This window comes from Corapipo altera, unplaced genomic scaffold, assembly GCF_003945725.1.
Source record: "Corapipo altera isolate COAL_440 unplaced genomic scaffold, ASM394572v1 224, whole genome shotgun sequence".
NCBI classification, from domain to species: Eukaryota; Metazoa; Chordata; class Aves; order Passeriformes; family Pipridae; genus Corapipo; species Corapipo altera.
In genome coordinates this window covers 2,235,469-2,261,749 of record NW_020884959.1, presented here as the reverse complement: position 1 = coordinate 2,261,749, position 26,281 = coordinate 2,235,469, and the positions used below count along the sequence as shown (strand labels likewise).

General features: G+C 41.1%; 1 protein-coding gene across 1 annotated transcript in view; it reads left to right on the top strand.

Moving 5' to 3' along the window:
• The first annotated feature begins 6 nt into the window (after nt 1-6).
• Nucleotides 7-26,281, top strand: part of VAT1L (vesicle amine transport 1 like) — a 55,478-nt gene continuing 29,203 nt past the window's right edge. The window contains exons 1-7 of the mRNA XM_027663901.1: nt 7-314; nt 5,199-5,328; nt 9,054-9,269; nt 19,790-19,932; nt 22,859-22,962; nt 23,788-23,843; nt 25,537-25,731. Of these exons, the coding sequence (XP_027519702.1) occupies nt 85-314; nt 5,199-5,328; nt 9,054-9,269; nt 19,790-19,932; nt 22,859-22,962; nt 23,788-23,843; nt 25,537-25,731 (1,074 nt within the window). The 5' untranslated portion in view covers nt 7-84. The remainder of the gene's footprint in view (nt 315-5,198; nt 5,329-9,053; nt 9,270-19,789; nt 19,933-22,858; nt 22,963-23,787; nt 23,844-25,536; nt 25,732-26,281) is intronic.

The window sequence follows — 26,281 nt, the reverse complement described above, 5'->3', positions numbered from 1 at the left end:
GCAGTGCGGCGGGCGGGCCCGGGCGCTCCGCGGCCATTCCGCTCCGCACCGCGCCGGCACCGCGGGAGCCGCCGCAGCCCCGCCATGGCCAAGGAGGGAGCGCAGCGAGCCGAGGAGACGGAGCAGATGATCGAGAAGGAGGGCGGCAAGGAGGCGGCCGAGGGCGGCGCGGCCGGCAGCCTGCGCGCCGGGGACGCGAAGGAGATGCGAGCCGTGGTGCTGTCCGCCTTCGGCGGGCTCAACAAGCTCCGCGTGTCCAAGAAAGCCATGCCGGAGCCGCAGGAGGGCGAGCTGAAGATCCGCGTCAAAGCCTGGTCCAGTATCGCCCCTCGCCCTCTCTTTTCCCCCGCGGGCGGTGGCGGGGGGCGGGCGCGGTGCGGGACCCCCGCGGGGCCGGGGGGGAGCGGGGCGGGGGTCCCGCGTGTCCCCGCGCTGGCCGTGCCCTGCAGCGGGGCATCCCTGGGCTCGCAGCCCCCCGGCTGTCGCTCCAGCTTCCCTCACCTGTGGCTTCCCCGCGGGGGGAGCCCCGCTCCCGCTGCTCCCCATCCCTTCCCGGCAGCCGGCACCCCCCGGGTCGGTGCTCAGCTCGGGCTCCCTGGTCCAGGCAGGGGTCTGTGTGCGCTCGGCAGCAGCTGCGAAGGGGGAAAAATTGTCATTGAATTTCACGGTACTAGCTGGGAGAAATGAGGGGGAAAAACCCGGCCAGCTGCATTCAGGGATTTGTTTTCTTTGAGAAATGTGGATAGCAGCTTGTGTGTGTTGCTCAGCACCCGTCCCCCTTTCCCTTCTGACACTGGCTGTTGTTTTTCTGCTGGGAATCACTTAGGTCACCATCCTTTTTTCTCTGGAGCTGGTGTGGCAGCGCGGCTGGAGCTCGGGAGAACTTATCAGTGTTAGTCCCTGTGCCCAGGTGACGAGTGGCTGCGGTCTGGCAGCATCCTTGAGCGAGCTTTCCTAGATGGCTTTTTTTTTAAACTCCCAGAAAATCGCAGCAGACTGTTGTTTTTCCTAGATTGCCGGTTCTTACTGCACGTGTTCCATCACGAAAATAGGATTACTTCTTTTAAGTGAAAGAAGCAACATTAGGATCTTATTACACAACTTGATGTGTACCAAAGGCTGAATTAATTTTGCCTAGGCAGGGATGTATCTTCTGTTGTCCTCTTCTGCTATGTGAAAACATGGTGCTTCTGGAAGATAAATTCCAAGGTGAAGGCCAAGTTGTTTACTTTAGAAGTAACTTGCATTAAAAATTTTACTGGTATGGGGCAGTAAGCTTCCTTTGAATGATGCATCCAGTGGATGTGCCTCAGATCTTGGAATATGCTGGTAGGTTAAGGTAACTGAGTGTCTTGACCTGTTCAGACACTGGGTTTTTCATCGTGTACTTAAGGGGATCGTAAGATTTGTGACCGTTGTGAGTATTCCCCACTCCAGGATGTTGCTTATTGTGATATCCATCAATCTGAATAAGGACTAATAAATAAAGAGTTGAGATTTTTTTGCACTCTTTTTTTTTTTTTTCTCTCCACTGGTCACACAGGGAAAAGCAAGAAATTCTGTGCTAAGTGAATGTAAGAATGGTAGCATAGTAGCTGCTGGGAAGCTCATTTTGCTATCAAGCAGGGCTGTAATTCCATTTGAGAACAGTCTGTCTTGTTTGCTGAGTGATCTGGTTTTTTTTCTCAGCCACTGGTTTAACAGAAGTTAACACGCAAAACTTAAAAATGTTCTGAGTCCGTGGACATATCCCTTTAAATGCCTGAGGGGTTTACAGCACTGTCCAGTGCCTGTATGAATTCCACTTTCATCAGAGCAGTATCTATGTGTGTATCACAAATAGCAAATTACCTGCACAAGAACACTTGGCTGTAAAACAGAAATATTCAGCTCTGCTACAGCTGCCGTTGCTCTCCAGGGTTGCAGTGTCAGTAGTGAGCTGTGTGAGTTGCACACGTGCTGTTTGACATCAGTGCTCCTTAGTTAACTGCCAGGTTGCACAATGCCACGTGTGTTTGGGAAGCTTCCCTTCGAGCCAGAGGGAGCCTGAAGGCTCTATGGCATCTGCTTGTCATTCCTGACTGGAGTTGACCACGGGGCTTGAAATGTGACCTGGTCACCGAAGTGTGCTTCCAAGCAGAGCAAAATCAATTTGCCAATCTTCTTGACCCAAGCCTGTAAATGCAGGAGATTGATCGGGATGATGATGGACTTGGGCTGTAGTCTGGGAGACCGAGTGAGAGAGCTGTTGGCTTTGCCCAGGGCAGTGTGCACATGTTGATGGATGCAGTGCTGAGCACACCGAAAATGGGCTGCTCCGGTCATCAATACGTGGTACAAATCATGTTGTCAGTTGTTGTATCAGCTTTGCAGTTGACCATCATTGTAGATGATTACTATTTTTCTTGACAGATTGATGGAGAAAAATAATCTTTATTTTAAGAACAATGTGCACGTTGCACAATAAATAGTGCACACCAGTAAAAAGTGCAAGTTTTGTGTGGTCTCTGAATTCTCTGGGGATGAAAACCACTTAGGTCGTATGTACACATTTTGTAGTATGGTACTAGAAATGGAGGATATGTTGCTATTAGCACTAAGCCAGATGAATAATTCCTTTGAAGGTCTGGAATATCAATGATCCAATTGAAAATGTGTCAGCTGAGATGAGTCATGTGTTAACCTCGTTCAGTGACTAAGAAATGGAACAGCCATTGATGTCCAAGCTGAGTCACAGCTTTGTATATTTCCTGAAACAATTTTTGATTGATAATGATGAAGCAGTTGAAATTGCTGTATTTGTTTGTACTGTAATTTGCAGGCAACAGAACATTAATATACATATTGTTTAAACGATGAGACAGACCAAAGCAGTAGTTCAGATGGGGGTGTGAATAAGGAATGGTGCCCTGTAATTACCTCCCTGTGTTTTTCTTTTCTCTCTTATAATTGTTTCTTCCTTGTGCCACTGTACATGTGCGTCATGAGGAATGAGGCAGAAGTGACCCTCTGACTCTATAACTATGAGGTAACAGCACTTTACAAAAACTGGAGCAGTTAAAAGGAATCCTAAGTGTAACAGAATAACGGACACTTTATCAGTGTCTTGATCATACAGTATGGGTGTTCCTGGATAAAAAGCATGAGATCTGATAATTTTAAACCTTTCCTTTTTTTTTTTTTTTTTTTAATGATTGTTGGCACTTCATTTCAGTGGAGCTTTACAGTGAAATAAGAAAGATCAAAAGCAGCACCTCTACAAACCAAAGTGTGAGGGGTGGCCTGCATAACGTGGGATTTTGCAGTAGAAGGTGTCGGGCATACTCAAGTATGTGGGACAGAGCAAGGAGAAACAAGTTGATTGTTGCTCCCCACAGGATTTCCTACACTTAAAAAAAAAAGGAAATAAAAATGCAGCAAAGCTAAACCACAAATGTAAAAAATAATATTCAAGATTCTCAAAACTGGTGTTAAGGTAGACTTAGAAAAGCCAGATTCAGGGATAGTTCCATGTTTGATAAACTTTGCCTCCAGCAGTGCACAGGTAATCCAGTCTTATACAGTTCAGAGAGACATCCCTACTCTGTCACAGAAAGGTTCCTGCAGAGCCCTGTGGTAATTAGTATCCTCCCCTATCTTTGTTTGCATCCAGCTCTTGATCTAGGATCAGAAACACAACTGCAAGAAACTGTGCACTTTTTGCCACTGGATCACTTTGCGCGTATTCAAAAGGCCTGAAGTTAACGTGCTCAGACAGTGATTGCCACCATCAATGCTGTGGGGATTCTGGGTGTGTGGTGTGTTTTGGGGGGGTTTTTTTGTCTGTTTTTTGATCCTCTCCCCCAGATGATGACTTCCTTACATGCATTTTGCTGTTTGGAATGGAATTTCTCTTTCATTATCAACATTACGGCAGCAATGTAAGGACGTGATCTTATCCACTGGATAAGAAGTGACCTTTCCAAAATAATTTCAAACCTTCCAACTTAACTGTGTGAAAACCTTTACTAACCTTCCATCTGGTTGATATTATAAGCTTGGTGTATGAGCATGTTGAAAATTATGAGTTCAGGTTGCTCTTAAACCCTCCACCACAATTATGAACGCTTACATTTGGTGGGATTTCCCTCCCTCTCCCCAGTGACCTACATCCCATGAATGCTGTGTTGTCTTTGTGCTTAGGCTGTGTGTCTACTCTGTCTTTTAATTTGATGGGTCTGTTCAATCTGTTTGTGTCTTGATTAGTGTCTGACTAAGGCTCCATCTAATAAATCCTTGTGCACTTCAGTAACGTTACGTGTCCATGCAGTTGCTGGGATCATATGTGTGAGTAGGACTGGCTGTGTGTTTGGCTAACAACAAATACAGGGCTGTGTTTTGGGGTAATGGATTAATGCTGAGATGTATTCTAGCTAGTTAGGAGTTTTAAAGTTTTAACTATGGCATTAAGGCCAGTAATCAGTATACGCACATAGTAGATAAATGGTGCCTTTTTTTGTGACTGCCTAGAAAACCACAACATTTTCCTTAGTAAAATTGGATAGCATACAAAAGACAAATCAAAGGTGCTTTAAGATTTTTGCAAAACTGAAACTACAGGGGAAGACCTGTATTTTTTTCTGAGCAGCAACCCTGAGGACTTCAAAGACCTAAATAACTTTTGCAGAACTGCACAAACGTGATCCAGGAAGGAACAGTTTTAAAACAAGAGGCTATTTGCTATATGGTACTTAATAAGTTCATGTAAAAGTTTGGACTCCTGCCTGGAACAAACACAAGATGCATTCCTGGGGTCACATCAAAAGTTAGGACAGTTACATCATGTAGCTTCTTAGCCATGAACGGTGAGGTTTGGGATTTTATTCTTAAATTGACCTGGGTTTACTTGCTAGCTAGTAATGCATTCATAGAAATTATAATGTTTCCCTGTATTGAATTTTTAAGTGCCCTGTGTGACTCCTAAACAGTCTGGTAAGCTTGGGGCTGATGGCAGATGTGGTTGCCTGGCACGTGCACCCTCTGCCTGAGGCCTCTGAGGCACAGAAGAGTACAGGGAGTAGGAATATCTGCTGGCTCCCTGCAGAGCGTTTTAATGCTGCCCCAAAGTTTACTGGTTTTCCCATCCCTTAGCTCAGGTTTTCCTCCTCTGCTTTCATCTGTGGCAATAGTCTTGATTTTATTTTTCCTGTGTCTTACAGTGGTTTGAACTTCATTGATCTGATGGTGCGACAGGGGAACATCGACAACCCTCCCAAGACACCACTTGTTCCTGGGTTTGAATGTTCTGGAATTGTAGAAGCTCTTGGAGACAGCGTGAAAGGATTTGAGGTAATATTTTTTTATTTTCATAGTGGGATATATAAGTCTCATATAAATAATCACCAGTTCACTCTGTTGTCCCTCGTCCCTTCTGCTGTGCCAGTGACAAGAGCCTTCACCACACTGTTGGAGATTTGAAAGGTCAATTTTTCCTTGCTGCTTCCCAAGCATGAGAATGACCTCTGGAATTAGTTTCTGAAGCTGCCACTGTCATCTCTTTAAAACCTCTCCTGAAAAGTCACTTGTGCCATGTGTGTATCCTGATGGCTAAACAGGAACTGGAAAGCATAACTGATGTCTTCTACTGAAGTGAAAGCAATTAAATTAACTTATTAAGTTTCTTTTCTTGACTGTATTTGCTGTCATCACTGCTTTTTTCCTCAAAGCCAAGGTGCTGCTGATTCTGGTTCCAGCTTTTGATCTTGAATTAGCAAGAGCCCCATCTACAATAAGCATTGCTTTTTACAATTGTGTGCATTCAGGAGATGCAGATTAAATTTGGACCCTGATTCTGGGTATAGGACTTGTTCTGATTGCTCAGGAAAGGGATCCATTTCACCTAACAGAATGTGATAAATGAGAAATAGTGTATATCAAAGCTTTCATAACCGTTTATGGACTGTTTTGTATCTCTTATAACATACAAACAGCATTTTGTCCTGCCTTCTGTTCTTTTATTGATAGTAAACATCTGTATTCTCTTCAATCTTGCACTTTATTTCCTGAGTAGGTAGAAAATTTTGGAAATAAAACCTGAGTTAATACATGTCAGTCCTATCTTAGGTATTTGTGGAGTCAGTCATGTCATCAAGTAATCACATTTTCTGAATTCTTATTACATCCTAAGAAGGTAAAAATAAATATAGATATTTTCATTTAAAGATAACATTTTGCTCTTCTAGAAAAGCTGTAAAATTTCTCAGTTGAATGAATATAATGGCCAGGTTAGTTCCAAGTAGTGTCTCAGTGATGAGGTCTTCTTAGGACATTTCTCTCTGTTCCCCTGCTGCCCCATCTCTGCCTTGAAACAAGTCACAGTCTTTCAATGTATTTTACTACAAGCAATAACTGAACAATAATTTTGCTGTTTGAAAAACACTCCTGCACCAGTAGTTCCACTCTAGCATCTGTGTTTTATAGTTATGCTCCATATCACAGAATATTTTATGAGAGGAGTATAGAAAGTCTCTGCTCTAGATCAGCATTCTCATTTTAGAAGTTCTTGATATTTTTAAAGGGCATCATGAGGTTACAGCATATCGTACTTGTTTGAATAACATGGCACCTGACTGAATATATTGTGTCTTTTTTTTAAAGTTACATCTTTGTTCTGACTGTGGAACATGTCTGTGCACTGTTGTACTCCCTGTAATTGAAACAAGCCATGGTATTTTATTTTTTGCATGAGCATTTGAATGATCCAGAAGAAGGGTCGACACTCAGAGTCACTACTGTGTGTAGGTGTGAATCCATCAGCAGGAGAACGTGCCCTGAGGAAGATGCAAGAACGTTCTGTTGGTTTCTTTATGGAATTCTTGCACAGAATGGGAGCACACCAGATGCTTGGTGTCCCCTTGGCATATGTTGTTACCTCTGTCCAGAGCAATGGCAGGAATGACAAAGATTGCACCCTATATCTTCTGGCCTTCTTTCCCTTTGTAGATCTACTCTAGTTCAAGTCCTGTTTAGAGTCGTGGGCATTTTGCACCCTGTAAAAATGTCTTACAGGCCCTTAGTCTGTGCTACTTGAGATATTGCCATCCAGTTACTGTCTTTTTTGTGGAGCAGTGGTGTAGTGCCTATTCCTTCTCCCACTAAAAGAGAAAAGAGAAAGGTGGTTTCTAATCATCTCTGCTGTATCAGGCCTGATTTCTCTCCAGTTGGGGGGATGATTCTCAGGAACTGAGGTCTAATCTGATGTGATGACTGGGCTCTGTACAGCATTTGTGGTAAAATGTGGTGTGTATTGTTACTAAGAAATCCCTTGGGAATCACCAGGAGGGACTTCTCTACATTCTTTTTGGTAATCATTTATGGTTTATGGCAAGGATACAGGGCACGTTAACATCTGCACTAATTAGCCCCAACAGCCTTTCTATTTTAGACACTTCTCTAAGTGTAGGGAGGGAACCACAGAGTGGTTACCACTGAGGCATTTTTAATTTGAATGTTTTTCAAAAGGAGGGGTCATCTCATTGAAATTGGAGTGACAGTTCTGTTTCAGCATTCTCATTCTAAAAGAGACAAACCCTTCAGAGCTGTCAGCAGCACCTTAGCTTTTAGCAAACCTGCGATATCCCAAAGCCAAAGTGATGACAAGTACTTGGGAGACAAAAATGTGCTTGTGCTGTAAACATTTCCCTGAAGGCAAAAGTATTGTGTTTTATTTCACACCTGTAGTGTTTATAAAGCATTAGAGGTATTAATAGAATGTAAGAAAGTATAAGGCAGGTAAGCAAAGTTATTTTAGAGGGACAGCTGCTGTTAGTTTTAGTTAAAACATAAAGGCCTGAAGTTTGCTATTCCTGTGTTATACTGTGGCTCCATTGAAGAGCTCCTTTCATGGTTAAGGCTGGTGGTTTTGTTGGTGTAATCTAGAAAGGCAAAGGGGCTAAGGCAAGGAAAGAGGTGTGTAGGGGCTGCTGGTGACAAGCCATTATGGAGTATTTGTGAGAGTTGTGCCTGTGAAGGTTTTAATATACACTGGACAAACGTTTGCTCACTGTAGCTCTCCCTCGTAGCCCCAGCAGCCCAATTTCTACTTTAAGGTTGTACCCCTGCAGAAGCCTCAGAGCTCCTGTTGCCTTGTTGTTATTCTTGTCCACCTGTGGGGAGTCAGTATCTCTGTTTTAAAAACCTGAAGCTGCAATGAAGGCCATAGGCAAACATATGAACCTGATGTGCCTGGACCTCTGAAAGCTCTGAGGAGCAACCAGCTATATCTAATATTTACAGAAAATCTTTATTTCTCCACACTACCATGTATTTTTCAAAGAAACTGAGTAGAGAAATGTTGCATTCAAAGATAACATTTCACTGCTCCTTTAAATCCTGTCAAATTCACTTTGTAGATTTCGTAGTGCCTTAAAATCCAGAGGTATATTTTTAATGTTTAAGGTGGCTTATTTGATGCTGCGGGATCAAATTGTGCTCTGATACATGGCTGTAGAAATGACAGTCATGGGTATGTATTGGTAGAATCAGTTAATAAGATAATAAAAATAGAGAATGGATACAGATGGTGTTATTTTCTAAGTGAGTGCTTTCTGAACCCTTTCATGTGCTCCATCTACCAGAGTACAAGGCCTCCCCTGCTCAATCCACCGAGAGGAAAGTAGCTCTAAATTAGTGTGAGGACTGAGAAAACAAAGTGAAAATTATCTTAGGTATAATTTTCTTTATTCCATGCATCTCATCAGTATAATTATAACCTTTCCCCCTTGTTTCTGTCTTTGAGCAAGTAAGAATGCTGTTTTCATTGTTTACATTTGTAATTTAGGAGCTCTGCTAGCAAAAGATGATCTGGTTATTTTTGTTAAATTAAAAAATTGGTAAAAGCACAAAGCTTAACATCTTAACTGCTACTTTGCCAAAGATGTGGAGGACCATTTTGTTCATTGTCAGCCAATGAGTGACCCGCAGCTTGAACAGAAATGTTGAAGGTCTTAACAAGTTTCTCTCTACAGTCTCAATCGCACTCATGTCATCAACGTTGTTTTCTTCTTTGTTTGTAGATTGGAGACAGAGTCATGGCTTTTGTAAACTACAATGCCTGGGCTGAAGTAGTCTGTACCCCAGTAGAATTTGTTTACAAGATCCCAGATGACATGAGTTTTTCTGAAGCTGCTGCATTTCCCATGAACTTTGTAACTGCCTACATGATGCTCTTTGAGGTTGCTAACCTGAGGGAAGGCATGTCTGTGCTGGTTCACTCAGCAGGAGGTGGGGTGGTAAGTTGGAACTTTTCTTACTTTCCTGTCACCGAGTAACTGAAGCAATTTGATCCACCTCAATTTCTGAAATGAGCCAGAACCTGCTGTTGATTTTATATCAGACTTCCCTATGTGTGAGAGATTCCAGTGGGAGGAACTGCATCTGTTTTCTCATCAAAATGCTGATGTGAATGGTTGGCAGGAGCTCCTGATGAAATAAAAATGTTGTGACTTGAAAACCTCGCCGAAAAAACCCTAATTGGTTGTCAGCAATCGAGGAGCAGATGTTGTCTCAAATGTTGCACTGCTGAACTTACACACTTGTGCTTCTATGTAAATAAAGTCTGTAATGACAGGAATAAATTAGCTCCCTGCACAAGGTATTTGTAGGTAATCATAATCCTCCTTACAGTAAATGTCCCTCTTGGAATACTCCTGCACATACCGTGTGCAGTTGTGTGTGATGCTTTCTCTGTGAAGACTTTTTTTCCCCACTGTTATAGAGGGATTGAAATCAATGAAAAGTTCTCATGTGAACCCTGAGGAAAAGGTACAAATGCTGAATTGGAGTCTGGAATGGTGACTGCTGCATGTCATAGTTTGGATCATTCCTAAGGAGGCATTGTGTGGCACGGGCAAAGCGACACCAGGATGAATTTGGGGGAATACCAAGGCACACAATGAAATAGTCAGCAATTTGTGTGTAACCAGTTCCTTGAACTATCTTTTAGGAAAATCTCTCTACTTTGGAAAATGTTTAAGTTTGTTCAGAATATTAATATACTGGCGGGAGTTTGTTTACATTTGAAATTATGAAGTCCTTTTTCATAAGACAGATTTTACGACCTGAGAACATTAGCAGAGAGCAGCCTTTCAAATCAGAATACCTCTTCTGTGTTCCTGTTATGCCTTATTTATGCTAAATTAATATTCTGTTGTCTACTGAGGCCTGGTGGGCAGCCCCAAACACTTTCTTCCTAATTCTGTGCCCTTAGACCTTCTTTCAGGTTCTCATATAAATGAAGGTTGTAATCAAAGGAATAAATTCATGAGTTCCCTGTACAAAGTATTTTTAGCTAACAATAATCCTTCTGGCAGTAAATGGTCCTACTGGAATACTCCTGTAAATGAGTGGAATTTATAATCGTATTATGCTTTGGCACAGCACAACCCCGAGTGTTAGGGCTGACTATTGTTCTTTAATATTAAATCTCTTCGTGTGGAATTCGGGACTGTTAAAGCAACCTGAGGCCACACATTTAGGGGAATATTCTGCAGGAATTGAAGGCTCAGCTGTAGCTCTAAGGCCACTTGCCCAACTAGTGCTACACAGACCCAGACTGAGCACACAGAATTAGCCCCAAAGCAATCCCTGCACATATTGTGTGCATCTAGAGAAAATGAACTCCTAGTCCTTTTTAAGATAAAGCATCCTTGCTAAATTTCTTTGTTTCTTTCTCTTTCTGACCTCACTCACCTCTGTTATTTCTTCCTTCTGTTCCTGAAGGACTGTTAATGCTCTGTGCTCACATAGTCTTTTGCACTAGTGCCCAGCCTCCATGCTGGGCTGTTCCTCGAGGGAGCTGCTGGCTTCCTCTCTTATCCCAGATGCTCAATGAGCAGCTTTTTTGGCTGGTCCTCTGCTGTGGCTGCTCAGAACCTTCTTCTCTGAGGGAAGCTGAAGGAAGGATGAGTCCTGCTTGGCTGCCAGGAGAACAACAGGAAATCAGATCCATCAATTGCTAAGTAGTTAAATAAAGCAGAGTTTCCAAGGGAAAGACCAGACATGCAGGAAGAACAGCCAAGCTACCCAGTCACTGATCAAGGGCTGTGTAGGGTCCAGGGGGAGTGTATGTAAGAGGGAGACAGGGCTGGCTGACCTGCAAGCCAGGATGGTGATCACTGTCCCAGGGGAGAGTGCCTCACACAGCCCCTTGTTCTGTGGAGCATGTACAGCTAGAATTGGCAAGGAATTTTCCTATTGCTTTACAGGTAAAAAATCACTCTGGAAGTACATGGAATTTTTTTCTTTTGGCTAAACAGACATGAAGATTTCAGAGGGATCTGTCTTACTGTAATAATCTGTCTCTTAATCCTTTGAAAAATTTAACAACCTCAATCCAGCAAATCATTCTCACAAAACTCTTTGTCAATGAACAGAAAACTGGTACTGAAATTGCTATAGGAAAAGGTATTTTTTGTGCTGTTGCTTTAATAGATAGAAGGCCCTTTCCCACTTTCTGCAAGTGGGAAATCTGTCCAGTTTGTTTCTAAATGTCAGAGAAATTCCGCAACACTTTAATGAGACAATAGGCTGCCTGTGGGACTAGAAGTTTCTAATTGTTCCTTTCTCATTATGCAAGATCATTATTTTAGCTGCTTCAGGCAGTTTATGAAAAAGAACTTGTTGCTTCTAAAATGTTTGTGAGGTTCTTTGTTATGGCTCTCTAGTCCCCTTTAGGAGGATCCTGCAGCTTTTTCTGTAAATCGAGTCGGTGAAAATTCTCTAGGACCTTTACTCTTTTGTATTATCTCAGTTTATTTATGTGGCCTTATTTTGTTTATAGATATTTTTGGTAGTGAGGTAACTATAGCAATTGTCTTCCCATCTGTACCTGGAGTGTGATTAGTAGGGAACAGTATCCTTTAATGTCTGACAGGATCCTTTAGATAAGTCAGCTTATTTATTCCAGAAGTTCCAGGGGACATCAGAAGATGATGTAGAGAAAAAGGAAATGTGCTGAGATAACTTGTCTTGAAAAAAGTGTCACATACCTGTCTCTGTGTTACAGACTTGAATCCTGTTCCCTGTCCCAAATGAGTACCCTCCCTGCCACCCACTCAGCAGAAAGGTCAGGGCATCATGCCACCTTCCTTGGTTATGGAATGAGACATGGCTGTTGTAGGGAAGTACCCTGTCTCCCCGAACCAGAAGTGGACACTCAAACACTGGTACTGTTGCTGTGTTGTAGCCTTCCCTTAGAAGAGGAAGACCTGCTGCAGTGCTCAGAAATGGGGGTTGAAAGGAGACATTCCATTTGGTTTTCCTAGGGCTGGCCTGTTGATTTTGATTGTTTGGAAATAAGCTGCTTTGGTTTTCCTGGCTCGTTTTACCCCGTGAGACGGGGCAGTTAAGAGAGACTGACTCAGCTCTCAACCTGAGCAGTGAAGTAGGATGAGGAAAAATGTCAGGAGCCTTCTTGGAAAGCATGGTACAAACTTACAGTTGCTTCCATGATTCACTGAGGCTTTGAGAAGAGATGAATACCTTACAAATCATTCTGTTACGATTGCTCAAGCTGCTGCTGACCAAGATCTAACAAGGTTGTCACACGCTCCCTTTCAGCCCTCTGCTTGGCAAGATACTTAGGGCTTCTGCTTAAACTGTTATATGGAGTAGCAGGTCAGTTTGGTAATTAACAAAAAATATAATTGCTTAATACAAATAGATTTTAAATGCTGAAAACTGCAGAAATGTCTGAGTGTCCTTCTGAACTGGTTGCTGAAAAAGGGAGAAAGCAGCTAACGCTAAACTTGGTATATAAAAATCAATGCTCAGAATAGTGAGTTTGCAAGAACATATGACTTACTGTAGGACATATATTGGACCATCTTAACTGTAAAGTGCTGTAATTAATGTTTGAAATGATTGTAAGACAGTAGTGGAGTAGCTCCCTTCCCATTTGTGCTCCCACATCTTTATTTCAAGCGAAGCAAAGTTGTGACTGAAGCAAATACCCTGAGAAAACTGAGCAGTAGTGTGCACCCTGCTGGGACTGGCCTGCTGCATGAAACAATTAGTTCTTTAAAATGAAGACTTTCAATGTATTCAGTGCAAGTCACAGCACAGGCTTCTATGAGATTATAAAGTTGCTCTTAAAATTATTAATGTAAACTTGTAAACTGTATCCTGGATTAACTGAATTAATATAAATACAGGATTCTATTAAAAAAAAAAAAAGGGAAAAAACTCTTAGGCTTTTCCCTTCGAGCTTTAATAAATCCAGTCTCTGTGATATCTTCCTGTAAAATTAATACTTTCAGAGGTTTAGATTTGTGAGAGAGAGGCCATTATGTCCATTTGCTTATTTGTTTGTCTCTATGTACTTCCTGTTCTGGATATCTGGAGCACAAAGTCTTGGTTATTTACCAAGGTTTTGTAAACACTTCAGTTTCATCACTTAGCCCCTCAGCAAGGCAGAATTATTAGCCAATTCTTTAGCATTTTGATCTTGCAGATGCTAAAAATAAGCTGCCTTTCACGCAGGAGCACTGATTGCCATCCTGAAGCTGTGATCTGACCTTCCCTTTCAGGCCCAGCAGCAGAGGAAGTGCAAGCAGAGTAAGTTACAGATGCAGTTCTCATGTTTGAATTTGAAGGGTAGATCTGACTTGGCATCAGATTTAGGCCATCCTGGCAGGATTGGTTACTGCTTGGCAGGAACCCTCTTTTTTTATTGTGTCTCCCCTGCACAAATTGCAAACATTTGAGGATGTGTTCCAAACCGAAGCACTGAAGTGGTGATATTTTATCTGACAAAGATCTGGCATTTCTTAGTAAATCTAGTCACCTGCTATCACAGACAGCAGAAAGGAATCCTTTCAAGAGAATGATTAAATTTCTTCTTGAAAAAATACCTCACTTGGTGAGAAAACTTTCTCAATTTCCAGACTTTATTTGTGACCAGTTAGTGCATGTTTCTTCTTCTGCTGGTGTTGTCAATGAATTAAAATTAGCTACTGTTCCCTCTTGGGGCACTTCTTTCAGATCTTTTGGATAGGATGTGTATGTTTTTGTGACTACAACAAGCTCACAATCAAATCTCTCCTGCAGAGCCTGTATTTTTCAGGCCAAAAGCAGGTTTGTTTGCTCATGCCCCTTTTTTGTAAGGCTAGATGTCTGTTTCCTGGGTCATCCTGCAGCCACTGCTCCAGGCAGATGTGTTTCCTGGCTCTGAGCTGGTTGGCAGCAAAAAGCAGCACTAAGCTGGTATGAAAGCCAGAGCCTTTTAAAATAGATCTCACAGCATTCCTGATCCTTCTAAACGTTGTATGGGTAGACTGCTCTGTCGGCACTTAGCAGGTAGCAACACATTAAATAGCACTCTTGTGTTCGAGTCAGACTCCTTGAATGTGAATAATTAGGATTTACTCTGCTCCTGTGATGGTCCTGGCCAGCACACTGTGCAACAGCATTAGTACAGCCCACTTTGCTGACACCTTTACCTGATACCTCCCAGGACTGCACTTGCTATTTTTCATATTAGCAGTTCGTAGCCAGTCTGCATTTGATAAAGTGCTTTCCTCTTGTTTCATCTCCGGCAGCCAAGGAAGGGAATAAATCAGCTCACACAGAGCTGTGTTTAACCAAGTCTAGGCTGCTTGAAGTACCAAGCTCTCTCACTTAAAGCCAGACAGGGTATGAGGAGGCTGAGCTGAGCTGCCCTGTGCTGCTGGATGCCTCCAAAGCAGGGGATGTGCTCCCTCAGCAGCGCAGGAGAGCCCCAGTGCCAGGGCTGAGGCTATTTCCAGACACTGCCTCAGAGCATAATCTGTTAATCAGACACAAAAGCCCAGTGAGCCATACACAAAAAGCAATTTCCCTGACCAAAGCAAGCTGCAGTCTTTGAAGGCCTTTCTTTTTGCCTCTCGAAGCCCCACACTCCCCAGAGTCACCTGCTGAGTCAGGTCACAGACAGTGCTTAACTCTTCCTCGGCTGTTCTGCCCTCCCAAGGAGAATGTGTGTCCTCTGGGCGAGTCTGGGCTGGGGTGTGGTGTCAGAGCTCCACTGAACTGCGGAGGGTTTATGCCACGTGCAGATTCAGCCCTGAGTTTTTGATTCACCTCAGCTGCACGAGTCTACAAAGGGGTAGGAAAACACACCCTGCTAATTGTTGCAGAAAATATTTTAAAGGGTAGAACAGGTCATGATTTAGTGGTGACTCTGCCCATCCCTCTGCTCCGAAACTTGCTGTGGTGCACTGAGTGTGTCAGATGCTGCCTTAGGCTCGTCCAAGAATCACATTTCAGTTTGTCCACTCTGCAGTGTTCACCCTAGTGTTTGGTTTCCCATTTCCTTTGCTGTAATTGGGAAAATGACACCTTCAGGAGATGAAGTGCTGTGTATGAGACTTCACCGAACACTGGAGAAAAGTTTTCCTTGATGCCAGGAGATGAGTGGGTGTTTTCTCTTGCAGTTTGCTTGCTGTGTTTGTGTACTTCACCTTCAGGTTGGTTGTGTGGAATCAAAGCATTTTGGAAACAGGGATTCTCCTCACGTTCAGTTCCAGACAAGTTTCTCGTGCAAGATTAAGTCTGAATGCTATTTTTAAAAACTCTGTAGCACCTTTGGACTGCAAAAATATATCACAGAAATGGTAATTTTTTACTGATGCTATTGCTTCTAATAGATGTAGTTTTGCAGGATGGTGTCTTTTACATGGTTTATTCTTTCTTGCTATAAATCTCACCTCAGTTTACATAATAGCAAAAAAGATGCTTTCTTGAAAAGTATTCTGCCCTATACCTGCTGTAATTCAATGTGCAGCTTGCATGTCAGGCTGAGGTCTGGCTGGTGGCATTAGGTCAGATCCTTTTGGAAATCTACTAAATTGTACACCTTATTTATATTTATCCAGCATTACATTAGTGCTAATAAGCTAATTAGATTAGTAAGTTGGAAGTTAGTAAGTTTTCTTCTGTTCATGCTTTCTATATTGACTTTTAAATATCAATGCCTTCTTTTTAACTTTGAAATTGTTTAAATGCACAAAACAGTCTATTTAATTTTTGCTTCCTAGAAATCTACTTTTCCATTCATTTATGTGATTATCTCGGTATGAGAAGTTTCCACTCCTTCAGGTTTAGATTTGAGTTTTAATGCAATGGAATGGAAAGAAATCTCAGGGGGTTTTTTAGAGGGTCTGAAACTACTGATAGGATATCAATTTATAATAATTTATAGAAATAATCATGTGTGTAGATGAGGTTAAACATACTGATTTTATAGATTGACCAGATACCTTGAAAAGGAATCCATTGAACAGACTGTGAAGCTGGAGAGACACATCCAGCAGTAGGAGACATGCTTCATTTCCACAGAATGCTTTAATCCGAGATATTAATTTCTTTGAGCATTCACCATGTGATGTCCTCCATCGCTGGAAGTGTTCAAAAAATGTGGATGTGGCACGTGAGGACGTGGTTTAATGGTGAACATGGTGGTGGTGCTGGGTTTGGTGGCTGGACTCGATGATCTTACAGGTCTTTTCCAGCTGTAATGACTCTATGATAAGTAGTATATAAAATATATTAATATTTTAAAGGAGATTAATTCCACTTTTAGGGAATATTTTATACCCATATCTATCCCTTCAGTAATTGATTGATTTTATTTTCCCAAAGACTGATAAATTCCATTAAAGGTAAAATTAATTGTCCAAGTGATAATTATTTTTTGCCATTAAAATAATTAGTTTTCCTGTGTTCAGGAAACAAGAATCTAGTCAGTACTTACATGTAGAAATTTGCATGGTATATGAAAAAAGATGTGTGAAGAATGTTGTTCTAATTTTTCAAATCATGCTTATGGAATTAACCACCTTCTTGGAAGGTGTTAGAGTTCATACACTGTTTCTGATAACACAGTTCCTTCTTCCAAATCCCAGTGGTCTCCAGAAGCTGGAAGCAGAGTGATGTGATTTTTTCTGGGCAGGGAGGAGACAAATCTCTCTTATCTTTGTCTCCCACAAAGCAGTTTTTAGGATCCAAGAGGCAGGACAAGGCTGGTGTACCCCTGTGATCAAAGGGTGCTTCCTGATGGGGGTGTGAAGGGGGACAGCATGGATACCTTTCCTGCTCCTCCACAGCCCTGGGAAGAGGATACTCGTCCTTCCAGTAGCAAAACCCTTTGTGCTTCATTTGTGAACTGGGGACATTCTGAACACTGGGGCTTACAGGCTTGCAATTAAAATGTATAACCCTCTAAACACTAGAGGCTAATCCAGAGGCAGCTACATGATTCAAGGGATTAGAAAGGAGACTTAAGAGTGACTTGCCTAGCCACAGTGCTGTTTTGGAGCTTAGTCGAATTCCACAGAAATTAGGGAAGTGTTTGAGTTCATAGGTTGAGTTCGGTTCTCCTGTTTTGGCGGGGAAAGCATGAAAAGTCCAATATCAGCCTTTATTCATAGGTTTCTGAGATACAACTGCTAAGAGTACTTTGCACAAAAATAAGTACAAATCAATGTCAAATTGAGCTGTTCAGAAAACTGTAGAAGAATGTTTCATGGAAGTGCCTCAAAATACTTCAGTGATGCTGTTCATCCAGTTATAACAGTACTGGTCATATGAGTCAGTTTTAGACTTCAAATATCTACAGAAAGCTGGAAAGTATTCTGATCTGGGATTTTAGATAAGCTTATCTCTGGGGGGGGAGGAGAGGTGTACTAACGAGTCGGAGTCAGGAGGAAAATGGGTTATTCACATCCTGGGGGTTTTGTGCCTTTCTCCTATTCATCTGACTGTCAGTTTGTTAAATGTTAATCGTCTTCTGCAGGATAAAAATCAGCATGCTTTCTTCTTGAATATTTGACCTTTTAAACATTCAGTGGTTTTGATTCAGGATGTATTCATTATTCCTCATCTTCCCAAGATGGATTGAAAATGCAGAAAACTAATTAGAGAATAGATCAATAATGTCAGAATTTCATTCAACTAGCATGCATTATAAAATACTGATTTATCTAAATCACTGTGGGTGATGGGTTTCTGGGAGACACAGAAAGTGGGAAAAGAGGATTGCTAGTGAAAATGACCAAGAAAAGGACATATACAAAGTCCAAATTTATTTTTTTTTCTTGTAATTTTACATTATTTGTGGAGGCTAAAATCTGGGAGAGATTTAGAATGACATGGTAAGTAATAGAGAAATGAAGTATGAAAAGAGTAAAACATTTTCTGCTCCCCAAAGACACAACATGTTGTGAGATGAGGCCCCTTAGGAATGAATTTTCCTATGATTTTTATGAGATTAAGGATTGCAAACCAGGATAACAGTGGATGATTTTAAAAAGAAAAGGGCATTTTAGTTTGGTGTTGGATTACCATGCCAGGAATCAACACTCCTACCTCAGTCCTGCTCTGAGTTTCTCTGAGCTGTTGGACAAGTCTGCTGTGGTATTCCATTCCTCATCTATAAAATAAGAAAGAGAATGGATCCCTTCTCTTGCTCTCTTCCCTGTGTCTGTTGGTACCTGTCTGAAGGATCACTTAGGTGCCCTGCTGTGTATGTGTTTACTGGCTGATCCAGTAGGAAACCAGTCTGAAAACTCCTGGATGCCACCACATACAAATAATGCTGTCCTCTCTTGTGATGTTCAGCTTGGAGGATTGTCACTAGCAGTTACATACAGCAGTATGTGTGAGGATGCCAAGGCCCCCAGGGTGTGCAGGGTTAGCTAATTATTCTACAGTAAATAAAACCCAAGTCTAATTACTGGTATGTACAAATAATAATCAGTGTTTCTGCTTGGAGTGAACAGAAATGTGTTTATCCGTGGGTGATTTTACTAGTCATGCATACAGTTTGCAAATTACAATCTTTTGACTGTAAATATAAGTAAGAATGTGATTAATTCCATCAGACATTGTTTTTAGAATGACAGTGCCTTTTTTTTTTTCCTTCTGGGCATATCCATGTAACCGTGCAAGCTCCAGTGGAATAATGGGGTTACAAGAGATAGGATGTGGCTACCAAAAGTCTGTCTTCCTGTTGTTAGTGTGTTAACAGTAAAACAAAACCTAGGGCTGTATAAAGATGACCTGTTGGGATCTGTTTTTCAAATCTAAGTGGTTCAGCTGTTAGGCAGTGCTTCCTTCCCTTCTTGTCTCAGCCTCGTGACATTAGAGGTTAAAATGCAGGACCCAAAGCTGCAGACTTGAAGTACAGATGTTTGATTGCACAAATTCTCCGATGCCCCAAGTCCCACATAAATGCTGACATAGCATTTGATGGACCCCAGCAGGTTCCTGCCCAGACCAGGAAGGATGTGCCAGGAGAATGATGTTCCTGGATGTGCTCTAGGCCATTTTAGCCCCTTTGCTGATGACCAGTTTTCAGGCAGGGGCACTGTCCTAAGCAGACCAGTTGGTGGGACTCGAGGCTATTCCTGCATTTTGAATAATCAGTAATAATTATTGTTATTAACAAGAGGTAACCAAAATGGTTTTTACTGTGCAGCATTTCTTATAGCAACTTGCTCTCTCCTCCTGAAACTGTAAGAAAACTATTTTCCAATACATTTTTTGATACATTAAATGAGTTTTGTCCCTGCGGTTGCTTTGTCTTCAGAGTATCTTTGTGATTTAAGTGTCTCTTTCTTGTGGCTGAACTGCATTTCATTGGAAAGAAAACTAGTTTGGGAAGTCCTTGCACATGTTTGGTCTTGGATTTTGCTGTGTCATGAGTGAATTGGCAGCTGCAAAGTCTGTCAACCAGTTTCCATGTCAGTGAACTAACATAATAATGTGTTTGCAGGGTCAAGCTGTTGCTCAGCTCTGTTCAACCATTCCCAATGTTACTGTTTTTGGAACAGCTTCATCTTTCAAACATGAAGCAATCAAAAACTCGGTAACTCACCTGTTTGACAGAAATGCAGACTATGTTCAAGAAGTAAAAAGGTAATCTTGTATTTTCCTGAGTAAGGTCTGTATAGTATCTGGCAAAATACTATTAAAGGCACCAGGCTGATCCTATTTATGGGAAAGGATTACATTTGTGAGTTTGGGAGGTGTAGTATATTCCAGATATTCCATCTGTCCACTAGGGACAAGATTGCAAGCATCTCCCTATTTCTTTATAAGCAACATAAGCTTTTTTAGTCCATGTTTCTACTTGGACATCTGTTGTGAGCAAAGTAAATTATGTGAAAAATACTAGAAGTCTTAACAACAGGATTTACTTTGTCCTCATTTGCATCTGTACTTGCTCACTGCAATGCACCAAATAAGATGTTTTCAGTGGATTTGTAAGGTATCCAGGTTTTGGAGTTCTCTGGTGTTTTTCTATCTGCCTGGGTTTTTATCCTCTGCCAGGGATTGATACTGGAGCATATGATGTCTGCTTTAGTTTCAGATCCTTAGATTTTGTTTGTTTGCATTCAGATTAAAATCATCCTGTTGCCTTTTGAAGCCATCATGTGTTTTTCTGTTTATGTGCTTTCAAATACTTTGTTTTCCTATTTGTCTGACTGTTTTTAGATATTGATGTTGATGCAGGTGGCAGAACTTCTGTGTGAGCTGTGGGCAACCCAGGCTGATGTTGCAGGAGAAATCAGGGTGTCCTGCTACTGTTTCTGGATCACTCCCCAGGGCTGAAGAGAACATTTGAAATTATCCATCATGAAGGACATTTTATATTGAAGAAATAATTTTCCATATAGGAATTTTCACCAAAAAAAAGATAGTATTTGTTGAGCAGATGACACTTCTGCCATTTCCTTAGAGCTCAGAATAACTGTAGCATGGTTTTCAGCCTTTTGATAACCTTTCTCTTGGGGAAGTACACATAACCTGAGTGTTTTGGTGCCCCTGGAGAATTGCTGTAGTGAGATGAAGACTGAGTTCTGGCAATCCCCACCTGACAAACAACCAAGAGAGAACACTTGCAAACATTAATCAGAGCTCAGCACCAACCTCAATCCTGTCTCTTGGCTGGGGCAGCACAAGATTTGATCTGGGTATGTGGTGGGGGAGCAGATATGACAGAAATTGGTACTTAGGAAGTGAATAAAGTCCCTTTAGGTTCTGGTGACTCTGGTTGCAGGTAACCAGCCTGGGGCTGCTTCTACCCTTCAGCAGGGTAGTTCTTTTTGGAACAGTTCCCTGACACCACCCCTGGCTGTGTAACAGGTCACAACTGCTGAAATCAAAAGACCTGGCTACCAAGGGGTGGGTGGAATTCTGCTCTGCTAAGTCTGTTAAAATCCCTTTTGGTGATCTTGCATTTTCACGTACCTTTTCACCTTGCAGTAGGCCAATGAGGCAGGAAACCAGTGGCTACAAAAGGCAAAACATAAAAGCAACAAGCCAGCTGGTACTTCTTTCCTGGTATAGAGCTGTATAATATTACACAGTAAATAGTCCTGATTGCAAGACAGAAGTGGTACCCTATAGAATCTGCCACTACTCTGGTTTGTTGCTCAGATCTGTGCATTTTCAAAGTGAAAATGAAAATATTTTTAATAGAAGTACAGTGGTAGTTCTGTGATCGCTGTTACAACAAATTGTCCTTTAGCAGAGGCAGCGAGGGAATGGTGGAGTTGTTTGCTCTGATGGATATTAACTGTGTACTGTGCTCTTCTAAGGTGTTCCTTTCTTAAAAGTGTGTGAGCAGAAAAGGGTGGACCTGTGGTAGAGAAAGGATAGTGGTAAGAACCTGCTTTATTGCAGGTGACCAAGGTGTTCCAGGGAAAGGCTTTCATTAGGGAGAAAAGTTAAAAAAAAACCCAAAACAATAGCAACAACCCCCCCAAAACAAAACAAAAATAATCAAACCAAAACCCAACCCCCAGAACTCCAAGCAGATGAACAAATGAACAAACAAAAAGACCCATCAGAGATGCTGTGAATGTGAAACTGTTTCTAAGAGATGAGGAATCGGTTCAACTGGGGAAGCCACCAAAAGCTGTTTGATTGTAAAGTTTTTGTTCCTTTCCAGTGAGGGCTCATCCACTGGCCTGAACAGGAACAATTTATTGCCTCATGTGTCAGCAGTACCAAGGTGTGAAGTTGCTTGATTATACTGGTCTTTGTAACCAGTGGATGTCTGAGTCTCACCTTTGTTTTGTGAGGAAACAGATGCATTAGAAGCCATAAAGCTTTACCTCTTTCCCCTAAATAAGGAAATTTGGGCTTTTTTTTTTTTAGTTCTTTAGCATCATATTGACATTGCATTCACAAAGCTGTTGGAAAGTTATAAGTATGCTAACTGTTTATTGAAACAGTATAAATATTTTCTACTTTCTTTAATATGGCCTGAGGATTTCTAGCTCTTGGTGACTTCTCTTTGATTTAACTCTTTGCTGACATCTAGTTGATATAAAGTCTGAAATACAGGACTCTCTAAATAACTTCACAAGTCAGTTTGTCTGAAAACTGGGATAAGAAGATCCATTTCCTTACGAATTCAGAAAAATACCAGAATATGTGTATAAGAAAAATATACCTTTTCTCTGTAATATTCATTGACCAAAAAGAAATAACATTCTGTGACATTTGCATTCACTCAAAAAAGAACTTTATCCCCTGGTTTTTGATAACATAACTTTACTGAAAGCCCTCAAAAAGAAGGAACAAGATGGTTTCCCACTCTTCTAACCCTAAGAGGTTGCCTGGCCTGGCAAACCTGCATTCCACTACTGAATGAGTTGGAAATGTCTTTTGATGAGTGTAAAGTTTTCATGTAGTCGAAGTCTCATCCTCAGAGTTCTTTCTAAAGTACCTGGACAATGTTGGTGTTATGTTAACAATCAGCCTGTATCGTGCTGGCTGACCAGCCCTGTGGATCTTATTGCAAAGTAAGATTTTTTTTTTCCTTGCTCTTTAGAATCTCAACAGATGGAGTAGATATTGTTTTGGACTGTCTTTGTGGAGAAAATACTGGGAAAGGCCTCAGTCTTCTCAAACCACTTGGGACGTACATTTTATATGGTGAGTGGAAATATGTCCTGAATACAGGACGTGTTTCAGAACTAAAGCTTTGCAAAGCTCGGAATCATCCGTGCCACTCCTTCCAGAACTGGTGACTGACATGTTATGCTTTCTCAATTTGACCATTTCCATGCAAGGATTTTAGTGAAGCTGAGCATGGACTAAATTATTGAGAAACAACAGGTAATACAAAGTCTTTAAAAAAAATTAAAAAAATGTAAATCCAGAAGTGGAACTGAACATAAGGTTTCAGCTTGTTAAAACATCATTGGGTGATACAGGAGAAATGTGGGAGAAAATTTGGATCTCTCATTCCACACACCAGAGGAATCATTGTGTGGTCAAGGAAACTGCAGTGTAATTTTTGTGGGAGAGGAGGCTGAAGGGCAATTTCAGGGAACATACTGTTGGTTTTATCTGACACGACTTTGAGGAATTCAAGCCCAGGCTTCTGTTCAGATTTTCATTCCTGTTTGTGGACTGTCCCCCAGATGGAGCGGACACATTTTCCCTGCCAGTTCTGCCAGGCTGCCCTGTTATGTGTGGGTAAAGCAGGCCCAGCTGCTACTGGAGGGGACAGCATTGTCCCTGCCATTGGGAGACTTGGGAGATTGTCAGTGTCATCTTGAAATTCCTATAAACTTGTAGGGTTCAGTCACCTTGGCCTCTTAATTATTCCTGAAGTATAAGGATTTCTACTAGTCCCTTTTAAACCTGGGCATTTTTTTCCCCTAAATATGAGTCATGGAAATTGTTTTACATATAATAAAATGGTTTGCTTTTAGCGTGTAATAAGTTGTGTGTGAATGTACTCATCTTTTACAGGTTCATCTAATATGGTTACTGGGGAGACAAAAAGCTTCTTCAGTTTTGCAAAATCAGTAAGTGTCCCAGTGCTGTGATTCTGCTCTATCCTCCAACTTCAGTCTTTTCTGTAGCATTTTCATCTTTATAATTTTCATTTATCTCTACTGAGTTGTTACTCCTGATATTGCTAAAGAGGGTGGCTTTGTGCCATGTTTACATTTGACAGGACAGCTAGACAGCAATTGGATCTGTGTGCATATTGAAATTGTTAGTTATCAGATATAGATCTGTTATACAGCTAAGTTTAGGCTGCATTATTTATTTACTTATGGCAGAATATAATTTCCATGGATATGAATAACTGTACCCTGCAGATTGCTCATATCTGAATACACTCTCATGACAGTGCACTGAATTAAAGGAAATATGTCTCAAGATGGGGCCTGTGTCCAGTCATTTCCAGCTTTTCAGAAATTTGTTTCATTACAGAAATGGATTTTTCTGTTCTCTGGGTTCATTTCAAGTGACATCAAAGAGATGATGGTGTGGCATTTGTTTCCTAATTGATGATGCTGGGAAATTCAAAGTTCAAATGTTAATTTTTTTCGTTCAGCTAACTACAAAAATCTGCACAGAAATCCTAGAGATCAAAAAGGGGACAAATATATCAAACAAACTACTGGCAAGAAATAAGTTATCCAGGAGTGAAAGTGATTCTTTTATACAGGAAAAACAGAGGGAAAAGTCTTGTCTGAAGATCTGTCATATGATCTCTCTGCCAAGAGCTCACTTACGGCTTCCAGCAACAACTCCTTCCCAGGAGGAATTGGCTTCAAAAGTCTCTGTGTAGTTGAAAACAAGATAATTCAGAGACTAGCAAGGAGCTGTTCTTTGCATCCTTATTGGTTATAGTGGGACAATCCTTATTATGTCATGTGTTTATGAACTAAAGATTATCTTTGCTATGCAGCCTTTTTACTGTTAATGTCAGGATATCCAGATGCATGTAATTGGTAGGGTAGGTTGGCCTTATTAAATAAATTTCGACTGAAATGGTTTTCAGATAGTACTGGTGTTTATTGACTGAATAAATATGAAGAAATTGAATTAATTTAAAAAGCATATAAAATGTATGAAAGTGTAACTAGTTTCTTTATGTAATTGTGCTGCAAAATTAACTCATCAAAATTGTATGAAAATTATAATTAAAAATTTACTCATTCAAATAAAATTTGCCAGTAAGTGGCATCTCAGTCTCAATAATGCTCTTGGACTAAATGAGATAAAATCCTTTCATTAGATATTATGAGGTTTGCTCAAGTATCACAAACATAATAATGGGTGTAAAGTAACTGGGAACTGATAAGTAGTGTCTGGTTCCCTTGGTTTTGAGAGAAGAGTAATAGTCAAGAGTTGCCTGTGAATGTTTGGGCAGCTCAAGTGGCTGTCTTGAGATAACAAAGGATAGCAAAAGTAAGAAGGGAGGTCCAAACTTGTTACTTCCTGACTCAGGTCCTAAACCCAGGTCTGTTCACCATCCTTCTGACACCCTGGCCTCAGGAAACACAATTTTGTGTTTTATTTCTGCGTGTCAGTCAGCTGCATACTTTTTTTGCCTCATCCTTAATTCAGATTTTTGCTGCTTCTCTCGTCTGTTGCTCCAGATCTGACAGATGAGTCGTTTATCACACCTGCCCAGACAGTTTTCTTGTGAACTTTCCTGTGAAAAATGTTTTTCTAACCATGCTGTTGTTTATTGGTTTCCAGTGGTGGCAGGTTGAGAAAGTAAATCCTATCAAGCTGTATGAGGAGAACAAAGTCATTGCTGGATTTTCCCTGTTGAATCTACTTTTCAAACAGAATCGAAGTGGCCTGATCAAGGGTGTGATGGACAAACTGCTAAATCTATATAACAATAAGAAGATCAAGCCTGTGGTTGATTCATTATGGGCTTTGGAAGAGGTAGGAGCAAAATTTCTTTCCCCATTTTGAAACTTCTGAAAAATATGTACTTTTAAATGTAAAATCAAATTTAAACGTGTTCCATAGTTATTAATGTATGCAGCTTTTTATTGTGCACAAGTTGTCTCCAAAGCCCCTGCTATTCAGAAACTCCAGGATCCAGAGTTATCCACACATTTCTCCACTTAATATATCTATTGAAAATACTAACAATAAATGTGTTTTTTCAGTCTTAGAAAACCTTTTCTGTTTCCTAGGTGCATGAAACGTGTGACTAACAAGTGCAGAGTGAAACGCATACATTAAAATTGAAAACAACTTAGATCTTTTCCTCAGAGTAGCTTTTAATACATAAGCTTTGGTTTCAATGCCATGGTTGTGCTAGCAAACCTTGGAAGCTTCTAGGCTTTTGGGAGGTTATTGGAAGTGTATCAAAGACAATCAAATCATAACTCACTTTTAAAGTAAGTTAAAATTGTCGACTGTGGATTTTTTTTTTGTTTCTTTTCTTTCCTTCTAATTGCTCAACTCTCCTTAAAGACATGTAAAG